General features: G+C 38.9%; 2 protein-coding genes across 2 annotated transcripts; both read right to left on the reverse strand.

Moving 5' to 3' along the window:
- Positions 1 to 149: 149 nt before the first annotated feature.
- On the reverse strand, positions 150 to 1,307 carry tcf15 (transcription factor 15; the record flags this gene model as incomplete). The annotated part of the gene is made up of 2 exons (XM_080031289.1): positions 150 to 263; positions 828 to 1,307. 2 exons carry the CDS (start codon positions 1,305 to 1,307, stop codon positions 201 to 203), a joined length of 543 nt encoding a protein of 180 aa, XP_079887415.1. The 3' UTR covers positions 150 to 200.
- Positions 1,308 to 9,335: 8,028 nt separating this feature from the next.
- Positions 9,336 to 11,421, reverse strand: srxn1 (sulfiredoxin 1 homolog). The gene is made up of 2 exons (XM_080031607.1): positions 11,185 to 11,421; positions 9,336 to 10,258 (listed from the first exon to the last, which is right to left on the reverse strand). The coding sequence occupies exons 1-2, from the start codon at positions 11,410 to 11,412 to the stop codon at positions 10,049 to 10,051; spliced, it is 438 nt and encodes a 145-aa protein (XP_079887733.1). The 5' UTR covers positions 11,413 to 11,421; the 3' UTR covers positions 9,336 to 10,048.
- Positions 11,422 to 11,667: the final 246 nt, after the last annotated feature.

The following is an 11,667-nucleotide window of genomic DNA, read 5'->3' on the forward strand; positions in this document are numbered from 1 at the left end:
ATGCTTAAATTCCTCAGTCAAGTATAAATAGTCTCTTCTTCGGTTCCATCAATTGATCCAGCATGTTCATGTGTGTGTCTGTTCATGTGTGTGGGTGTGTGTACATGTGTGTGTGTGCTGCAAGTGTAACACCAGCTTCGACTCTTCCCTGAGAAAATATTTGAGGATTTTCAGGTTGCTAATCATTCACTGGTCTTCAGTCAGCGTCTCATTCGTAGCGGCCCAAGCCCTCGCATTTTTAAACAGTCTCTGCCATCCTTTATCTGAAAAAATAAAATGAAGAAATGTCTCAGTCATATAAAGATTCATTAATATATCATTTAACTGCACAATAAGTCATTGCCATTTAAAAAAAATCTAGAGTAGCAAAATAAATATTTTTTACTTTCCAACTATTTTTCAGCTTCAAAGTTTGATGTCAAATTACTTTTCAAAAATAGGAAGCTACTGATTATGTTGCATATAACATCATGTTCTGCAACTGACAGGAGACACTTATTGAAATAAAATAATAACATCCGTGTCCAAGTGTGTGAGGTATTTACAGCCAGTGCGTAAAAGTGCGCGTAAAAGGGCTTTTTACGTGCACACTCCAAAGGCAAAATAATGGAGTTACAAAAAAGTGTTCACGGTTGAAACACAAACAGATGCTGCTTTAGACGCAACCTTCACAAAAACATGCCCAAGACAAAAAAGAAAAATAGCTGACGAGCACGTTCGTGTGATCCTGTCCCTAAAATATATTTAGCACATTTAACATTTAACAGCCCAGTTGTATTTGAACTACACTGGATTCCACTTTGGATTTACAGTTAAACAGCATTTACCACTTTTCTCTGGTTGCTCAGGCAGAAGGTGCAGATGGTTCTCGGCTGCTGCTTCCCGCTCTCTCCTTGCGCGTGGACCGCTCCGTGGCACGGCTGTCCATCAGCGCAGCCATCCCCAATTACAAGCACGTTGGCCAGATGGGAAATGTAGCTGGATGCCAGTCGAAGAGTTTCTATTTTGGAGAGCTTTCTGTCCACCGGCTCGGTGGGTATGAGAGTCCGAAGGGCTGTGAATGCGCTGTTGACACTTTGCGTCCTGCCTCGCTCCCTGGCGTTGGCAGCGCTCCTCTGTTTCACGATCACCGGGGAGTCCCCGTCCATGTCGCGGGAAATCCGTCTCCGTTTCTCGGTGGAGCTGCAGTAACTTTGCTCCGATCCTCCGTCGCTTTCGCTGCGGTTTTCATCATCCTCGGACGTTGCAGTGAAGTTCGCGTACATCATGTGTGTCGCCACAGGCCGCAGCATGGCGAAAGTCATCATGAAAACAAGTTAATAAGTCCCAAGTCCGCTGTTAGATCAGACCCAAAACCAACTCAGGAACTCATCCTACATCTCCATGTAGCACCAAGGCTAAATAGAACCACTAATGAAAGAAAAGTTAAAAATATATAAATCATGCACAAATCATGCACAAAGCTGACCGTCTTCTCTTGAGTCAGTTTGCAGTGGCCTATTTTAAGGATGGACGCTGCTACCTGGTCAGCTGGGCTCTTATAGCGGGATGGGAGGAGCTGCAGCAGCAGCAGTGCTACAGTATCTACAAGTGAAAATACACACAATAATTCCTCGTGAATCTGCTATAGTGCACAATAAGATAATATTAGAGTGAAATATTAAAAGTTCATTGGAACCCACAGACTTGCAGAACTATTAGAGACATTTCGAAAAGTTTTTGGCAATTTTGTTGTCATTATTTACAAGACTTTTAAAATGATCTTACTTGAGTAGAATAACACAAGTGTTAACAGGAAAACGTCTAGAAAGTAAAACGTTTTTCATGCAGAATATTTAATAAATACTATGCAGTAGAATATATGTGTTGTCACTGGTCAAGTGGAGCTGATGTTTAACTACTAAATTTTAATTCTGGCTAGTTCACTCATTTAGCATTTTATAAACTGACAAATGTTTATTTATGTACACTTTTATACAGCACAGCAACTTGTAACTATAGTCAAATAAAGGCAGTGGAATAAAAAGTACACTCAAAAATAAAAGTAATAGAGTAAATGTATTAAGTTACGGCAACACTGCCTGTATTATCAATGTTTCTGGCCATTGCAGGGAAAATTATTATAAACTTGCAAGATTGAAATGTGTAAGCTATAATACCTTAGTTTAAATAGCATGTAGTAGGGACTAATGTTTGCTTTTCACTTATACAACATTTTACTACCTTCGGTTAGTCTGACATGTTTACTGTGCTGCCACCCACTGAGGTTTGTTTTTGTTGTCTGGTAAAACCACACAGATACAGTCTCTTCCAACATTAACTTCATTTCTGCACAAAACTTGTTCAACATCTAAATAGAACAGTGCAGGTGTTTGGAGCGTATGTAAATTCTGTTTGTCCTTCCAGCTCTCAAATTTCCAATGGAAATCGTCAAGTCAAATGTAAGACGTTGAGTTCATTTGATTTGAATATCTTTTTCAGGAAACCTGCCTTAATGTTCAACCTAGTTTAAATATTTCAAAGCAACCAACAGGCACATTACTCTAGTTAGAGTTAAATAAACGTAATGTTTGTTCCTGTGTTAAAATCTGCCTTCCAACACAGCAGGTAAGCACAGGTCAGACAGCAGGAGAAAGTTAAGTGAGAGTAAATAAACACTGGGCAGATGATCCTGGAATGGCAAGGATTTATTTGCTTGCTGCCCTGAGTTCAAAAAAACAAAGCAGTGGCAAATGGGTGATTTAGTCTCTTCAAGACACAGCTGGTGGCAGTTCAAGCACTTCAATGTGCAGTTAGACATCAGACACCCAAACTGTCTGCTGAAGGCACCGAGAGGACACCAACCAAACCATCAAAGCTGCAGCGTAAAATGACTGTCTGAATATTCCAATTAGCATAAAAAAGGTAGTCTCTAATGAGATTTAACTTGGTATGAATTAATAAAAGAAACAATGAGCTTTGAAAGATACACAAACTGATTTAAATTTGTAATGATACTGTGACTGATGATCTAGTAATAAAGATATTAAAAGTTAACGAACCCCCCAAGACTCTAAAAAAATCAAATTATGATTCAAATCTCAGACACTCTGCTTCTGGATTGTTAAATACATTTACCGGGACCCATGAATATTTTGTGCAAGTAAGCGTACTGTCTGACTCGGGAATTCAGACAGAAGTAGATTTATCTAACAGCAACTCTCTCGTTAAATCACCTTTTGTCAAAATCAGCGAATATCTCCTCACGATCCGCAACTGTAAGTACTATGTATGTGTGTGCGCTAAAAAGAAATCCAGTGATGCACAGCCTAGACTCTGTAAACTGGCATGTTGTTATACAGTGGGCCCCCCTCTGTTAACATACCAGTTTACAGAGGCTAAGCGGAGACTCCAACTTTAATAGACCTGTGAAATGTTTTTTTCCTGTCCGGAAGACATGGATCCATTTATCCCCACTGATGAAGCGAAAGCATGTTTGGTTTGCCACCCACTGAGTCCTGTGTTGTTGTGCTTCACAGATCTCTGAGACAGACAGCAGCTCCGGAAGGTTCGGTGTGTCTGTGTCTGCACTGTAGCATGTTCTGCAACTCCATCACTTTACAAGATGGATCAGCATGAAATTTCGTCCAGACATCCACAGTCTCGGGAGGATAATCCTTATAAGATCTGACTTTTCCTCTAGTACTACCAGTAGGTCCAATTCTTAGCTTATCTTGTGAAATATTGGCACATTCCTTGGCACAAACTGTGGTAAAGTGGTATGCACGGTCCCCAGTGGATGGATTCTATTGACTTACATGATGACACTGACTTTTCCTTTACAGCCACCATTAAAAATGTCTCAACAACAATAGGATTGATATCTGTAAAATTTGATGCAGACATTCATGGTCCTGCGAGGATAAATCTATATAACTTTATAGATCATCTGACTTTTCCTCAATGTAGAATTCTTCAATTATTTATTCTTCTTCATTAATCTTGTGAATTAGCCCAACTTCTCTTGGATGCATTTGCACAAAATATCGTAAAGACATTAATTGTCTCTGGAATATGAATCCTAGTAAAATATCTCAGTCAACCGATTGTGATTCAATGTGACACACACATTTCCTCTGTCCCTCAGGAAGAAAATAATAATTAATTTTTTTAATTATTTTTATCTTATTTTTCACTCAACTAAAAACATTCCCATCAGCCTCAACTGTAGTTTACCTGCTAGTTTTGTCATTGTGAGCATGTCATCAACAAAAACAATAACAATGTAAACTAATAATTAATGAATATAGCTGGTTTCACACCATTGTCAACTCGACACCATTGAAAATGAGGGTCACCCCTCAATTGGTCTCTCGAGGATAAATAAAAGTTAAATGAAAAATGAAAAAATTGTGGCAGATATGGTACAGTAGTTTCTTTAGTGCATTTAAAACTTGCATTAAGTGCCTAGCCAATCAGAGTGAGACTTTTTTAATTCTTAATGGAAGCAGTTGCTCTGCCCCTAATCCACTGTTTCCCCTTAGTGGGTGTGTATTGTTTTTGAGTCACCAACGGTGGAAAAACATGGCACAATAAGGCGGCGACTCACTCTAGCTCGGCCCTATTCTCCAGGTTTTAATATCATATGAGAGAGCTGGTAAATGCCTTTTTTAAACATTACTTTAAAAAGGACAAGTCTGATGATATTTTAGAGTTTTCTTGTTGTCAAACAATCCCACTGAAAGTTGATACCCAACAAGGAATCGCCAATTAGACCAAGATATTGTTGATTCCTGTTCACCTTAGAGTTCCATTGTTGTTCAAAAACCTATTAAAAACCCATCAAAGAGCCACACGGTTGCCTTGGGCGACATGCATCTTTCAATGTTCATCACAATAAACACAGCAAATCTAGTTTATTTTGAGCTGATCCAACAAAACACATCCCTTCTGCTGTAAACACCCACAAGAGCATATAAATCTGCTGCTGTAAACGGTCCCAAACAAATCCACTATTTACTTCTGTTTGAGTAATGTTGGCCAGAAACTACAGGAAATCATGTGGCCTTGTTGTAGAATTTAAATGGCAAAATCAGGACAGTGTTAATGATTGATGTCTCCAGAAGAAACAAAATGGGCTCTGGGCCGAGAGCAACAGGGATTTGGGATCTGTCTCCTCCTCCAGTGTTTCTGGCAGAGTTGAGGGAAGATCATGGCCAGGCGTCGCAGGGAAAAGTGTTTTGGGTTTTAGGTTGAGGTTGTGTTGAGATAAAGCTGAAGAGGGACATAAATCAATGGGGAACACAACAACAGCTATAAAGTGGAGTCAGGGATTCTTGAGCATGCTTGTTGTCGAAAAGAAAGTCAAAATCAATGATACTTCCTCATGATCCACTAACTCTCCTTACTGTCTGTGCGCTGAAAGAAATCCAGTGTTGATACACAACCTAGGCTCTGTAAATGTGCATGTCGCTAGCTACGGTGGGCCCCCTTAGTTGATTGACATACTCTTTGTTTACATAGCAGTGTATAGAGCATAGAGGCTGTGTAATAACACCATATTAAAGTCCAGTTACAGATCGTGAGGAGATATTCACTGATTTTGACACAATGTGATTTTGACAACTAGCATTTTCCAGAATCAAATAATCTGTTTCTCTTAAGGATTGCATGTGTGTCCACACTAGCATGATCACCAACAGGGTCCCATGTTGACACACATACTAACATGCAGCTGCTGTGTTGCATGGTGACTCAGGTGTTCTTAAATCTGCACATTGTCAAAGTGAGTGCCGTCACAGCAGGGACACCTACAGCTGAAGTCAACAGACAGAGAGATGTTGGAGGACAAAACTTGTGTGAAATACATGATATAATGTTAGACCACAGAAAATGACTCGCAATGAGCCATCCAGACATTTTATAGAGGAAACCCTGTCAAATTGAGTATGCTAAAGCAAATAGAGCTACGTTACAAGTTTTGAAGCCTTTTGTGAACTACAACCTATTGCATGTCACACCATGTGGATACATCCAGAGAGCTACGGAGACGGAGAGCACACACAGTGGTGAGGTCAGAGGGTGGATACGGCCTTTGCAAATCTGGCACAAATTACACGCCTGCAGCCACCAGCGGTCTGAGGGAATTCCGGATAGGAAGCTGTGAGAAGTCATCGACTCTAACACCCAAACTATTTCAAGAGGATTTGGTTTGTAATGCCTCCCCGAGTGGAACAAATGGGTGAGCAGGCTAACCAGAGATCCTTTTTTTACTTTTTGTAAACGAACTCTACAGGAGAGCAAGGTTCTGATTTGTTGAGTATTGTAAGGATCACTACATAGAACCATATTGGGATCTTTTATGTGTGTTTATGCCCTTTCAAAACAATATGCATCTCAAGAGAAATACTGTATGTCATCATAAAAACTAAAAATACAAGGTGGCAAAAGCAGGCATGTCAAATTTAAACAGATTAATAATTTTAAAAAAAACATAAAAAAAAAAAAAAGGTTTTGTGATAAACATTGTCACTACAGAGTAGATGTGTACCTGATGTTCAGATAATGGAAATTCACGGAGAGAATACATGTAAAGTGTTTTTGGTAAATCACAATTTGTAATAAAATATTAGATCCTCCCATCCCTACTGCAGAATGCCTGTAGAGCAATGAGAGATGCTCTCTGTGTTAATGAATAATAAATGCGATGTTTTAACTGTTTACAATTGAAAACAGGATGACCGATTGCTAAGTGCAACACAAACTTGTATTAATAAGAAACAGTGTAAAGGCCATTCACTGGAATCTCAGGTTGAACTCATTGTTTGATGACACACAGGCAGCAGTCATATACAAAATAGAACTAATAAAACAAGTTCACACAAATAATAACCGTGTTACAGGTAATTGGAGTTGCATGCTTAATGCATTTGAATCACTTTTAACAACCCTTTTACATTCAAGATTACTCATGCCAATTAGCTTCTGTACTTTTAATAATACAAATTTGTCTACAAAATCTACAAAGGTCTTATTCACATCATACAAACTGAGTTTCTGCTTAGAGACACACAGGGGACCCTCAAAATATAATATTTTTATAGTAATGTCAAACTTTTTTTTTTTAAATAAATCATCTTTGTTTTATATTCTTCCATCATTTGTCAAATTGTTTTCAAAAACAACATTCTAATTAGATCCATGTGTTGAATTATTCAGTATTAATTCGTCTGAGCACATCAAAGAGCAAACAGAAGTATATGAGCACTGCCATAGTCCTAATTCATTTGTGAACATGGCCACAAACACTTCCTCTTCTTAGCCTTCCTAAATCCCTTATGATCTGTTTCAAATCCTCAAAGATAAAGCGTACAGAACCACCCATGGAAAACGCTCCCCGAAGCAACAGGTGCAATATTTTTTTTTTCATACCAGTGTTGCGTGTCAAAAACCCTTTGAGGATATGGTTACTTCCAGACAGTGAGTGAGCCACAGGAAGTCTTCTCACACGCGACGATTCAGGAGAGAAATTTAGAGTCCTTTAGGGGCCGGTCGGTAAACGCTGCCCCGGGTCTCCCTTCATTTCCTCGATGGCCACAAAGGGAGACCATCAAGCAGATCCCAGCGCGCTTTGTCAAGGCGCTGATGTCGGAAAGGCCGCGTCGCTTTGCAATGACCAGCGATGTATAGTTTACTTATATTATTCTGCAAAGCTGCAGTTCCTTCCTCAAAGACAGGGGAGGGAGGGTAGAGGGGATGTGTACTGACTTGATTTAATAAGCAGGGCCAACCTCAAGGTCAGCACCAACGACAAACAGGGCATTATGTAAACCATTTTCTTTAGATCATTCCTCACAGCAGCACAGACCATCACTGTGTTTGCATGTTTAAGAAAGACGAAAGGTGGCTACCTGTGTTATTTACGGGAAGTAGAATGCATTTGTTTTCAGGAACTTGAGTATTAAGAGCAATTTTTAAATCAGGTAATTTCTTACTAACCATGCACAATCCACTTCTTTTTCAGTTTGGGATTCTGGGATTTAGACATCTTATCATTAATATTATATCTATCTATCATTACCATAATTATATGAATTGTTGTCGTTGTTGTTGATGGTGGTGGTATCATCTGTGTACGGATACATGAGGCAAGCGTAAACTACACAGCACTTCTTATTAAAAATGCAAAAATAAACGAAATTGCATCAAATTTTAATGTTTTCAGAAGCAATTTATATGAACTGATTTGATCTGTTTCTATAAAAAAGTATAATTAATAACACAATTTTAAAGTGCAATGGCAAACTGACAAATTCTTCATAAAGTTTTTAAAGTTAATATTTGAATTAAAACAGTAAAAATTGTGTAGAAAATACACATCTACACTATCAAAAAACCAAATCAAATAAGTTAAAAACAACATTGGCTGCTTCTTAAACCGGAACAGGACAAATCAATTTGGGCTTTATAAAAATGGATTAACCTGATTAGCCTGTGGGATACGAATCTGTTCATAGATCGGTGCTTCAGTCCAATAACTGATAAGTGAATTGCAGCCATAATGGCACCAGATACCGATGTTGGATTTAATCGGTATTGTTTCATGGAAAAAATTAAAAATGTAAGCGCTTTCGAGGAAGCAAAACAAGGCACTTTGTTTGGGAGGGTTTTCATGAGAACTGTGCCGGACTTCTCATCCCTCCTCTTTCTGTGGTAAAATGTAAACTGGGAACGTCACAGTTACAGGAAAGAATCATTCTCCCGGACGATGAGTCAGAAAGACTGATGGCAGGACGACGGGGGCAGCCGCAGCGAGACAGGAGCATGTTGTCGGCCCGATGTTTCTCCACAGCACCAGACTCCTACAAGCCATCTGGTCTATAAGCTCCTCTCTGTAACCTTCAATTCTTGCTCTGTCTGGAACATCACAATCAAACATGACTGTGCATTAAATTGCATAGATTTTTGTTAAACATAAAAACACTTCAGTGTGTTGGTTAAGAAGAACTATGTTATTATTAGTAGCTGTAAAGGCATGTTCTTTTAGTTATTATTGTACAACTTGAATTTAAATCTTCCTCAAAAATTCCTCCGTAGGAGAAACTAAGGAGGTACATTTCAAGGAAAACCTTTTGTATATGCTCCAGGAGAAAGGATGCAATATATGCCTCTTTCACACAACACATTTAGACATGTCGCAGTAGGAACAGAACACGTGTAAATAACATAATTAATCATGGCTGAACTCCTTTTAGCTGCTTCAGTTTCATGGCCTTGGTCTGTGTCAAAGTTTACAGTGGGATTAGCACAGAGCAGTACATGGAAATAGATACTAATTTTGTTTTCATTGTGGAGTGTTTGAGGGCAATGTCTGGTGGATGCATTTACACAGACAGTACATTTAGTGCAATATATTAGAAGTAAGAAGTGATTTCGTATATCTGCCGTGTTCACACCATATCCGTTGGGAGTAATCATGAGCAGTCTAGTTGGAAAAACTGACTTGTGTCTTAAGAAAATGACAAAAGCCGCAATTTCATATAATATCAAAGCTAGAAAGCTTAATATTGACATTTAATATTGACAGTCAGTTCAGCTGATTTCAAAGAGGATACTTTGTTTGCATCTAGTATTATTTGTTATTAAGTCTTTCTGAATAGGTAAACCAGAAGTGGAAAAGGTCTCAAAATGTGCAACCATTGACGCTGTGTTGTGTCACAGAGTGTCAATTGTAACCCCTTCACATTTTCAAATGTGAAGGAAGTAACTAAAACAAAATCATTTAAATGACTTTTTAACTGTTCTTTTTCTAGTTCTAATGACAAACACTTACTTGGTAAAAGCGTATCATTTACAAAGACACAAATGTACAAACACACAAACAGATGCTGTACATGACATTACAGTGGTTTTGAATGATAAATGTCTCGCTTTTGACTAAAGAGTTACATTTCCCCCTGCTGGTACATCCTTAGCTCTGCACTCACCAGCTGCAACAGAAGATTTAAAAACAATTGTGTGAGTCACCTGAGCATAGTCTCTCAAAAAAAACTCCCAAACTGCTCCAGTGTCAGCGTAGATCAGGCGTTGAAGACCCCAGGTAAGTGCTAAGGTCCGAGATGTTTGATTTGATGAGCTTGGCCGGGATGGTGGGCATGTTCAACCTCTGGTACGCTGCAAACCTGTGACAGCCTCCGAATGAGTAGTAGTAATTTCCCCCTTCTCTGCCTTTGATCCACAGCACGTCAATGGGAGGAACAACACTCAAGTCTGCTGCGTCCTGGAAGGAAAGACAATCTGACAGTTAATTAATACAGCAGGTGTGAGCAGCAGGAATTATATAAAGTAGTACAAACAATGTGTCCTATACTGCAATGGTTAGAGGCAAACTTGCCACTGCCAGTATAGTGAGTAAGCCTCCAGTCAAATTATTTCTATTTTTCTTTGTGCAGGTGTCCAAATCCAGCGCATTCAAACCACCAGACTTAAATATTCCCACATCATGTTCACTTTGGGTTTAATAAACTGTGATATCATCCTCTCTCCTGTTTTTCTCATTATATAGGCTACGTGTACGTCTGTCATACATCTCTAACTTTATTTATCATTTATTGGGATTATTTCCCCTAAGCATCCACTGTCAAATGCTCATATTTCTTATCCCCAACAAAGATTTTGCCCTTGTTTCCCTCCTAAGTGTTTTTTTTTTGCGTGTAAAGTAAATAAGTTGGTCAATGCCACACATTTGCTTAAAATTGATTGCAGACCTCGAAAATTGTGTAGATTCTAAATGTATCTTCCTCTTTATTTTACAACATCATTGTGTTATTAAATATTCCTTTAAACTTTTTCCAGTTTACGTGGACTGGACATAATAATATTTTGAACATTTTTGAAATATAATAAATAATTAATATAGCCTAGGTCTACACTTCGAAGGCTGTTTTTTTATGTTTAGGCCTAATATAAGAGTACATTAGGAGATAATATTTAAATAGCCAATGAAGCCTATGAACCTGAAGTAGGTAGCCTAATCGATGCTGCTGCTCAATAAAGTAAAGCTAGTGGGATTAATAAAGTTTAATTAAAATTCAATTGTAGGCTAGTTGTAGGCCAGGTATTTTTGTCTCAATGCTACGTCCTGTCTATAAACTGTCCTTGGGCACACTACACAATACATTTATAATAAAACTGGATCTGTCTCACCTTGATTGTGTCCATCAGACTCTGAACTTTCTGCTCGTCCAGCTCCGGAGGAATCGGTCTGATGATGACGTGCATCGGCACGTTATGAACCTCCGTTACGCTGTCCGAGTGAATGGACCTATTGACACCGCTTTTAGCGTCCAACGTTATCGACATGTTTCTACGGGGTGAAACCAAAACACCTACCCGAGTTTTACTGCTGCCGAGCCCGAGCCACAACCGAAACATCCAGCCTACCGACTTTTAGCAGTGAGTGTTGAGTTTTTTCTTCACTTCCTGGTTCCTAGTTTGTTTACTGGGTACGTCACGTTAACGTCTTAAACAGAGGGTTTTCATTGGTCGTCCGCGCTGTCAATCAAAAATGTTAAAGCACGCCTTTTACCGTTGGAACTCTGGTGGAACTGTGTTTGTAGTTTTGACCTAGGCCTATATATAAACCGCCAAATTACTCCTTTTACCTAAAGTAAAAACTTAAATTAATTT

Source organism: Ammodytes marinus (assembly GCF_949987685.1).
Source record: "Ammodytes marinus genome assembly, chromosome: 7".
In the NCBI taxonomy this organism is placed as follows: domain Eukaryota; kingdom Metazoa; phylum Chordata; class Actinopteri; order Uranoscopiformes; family Ammodytidae; genus Ammodytes; species Ammodytes marinus.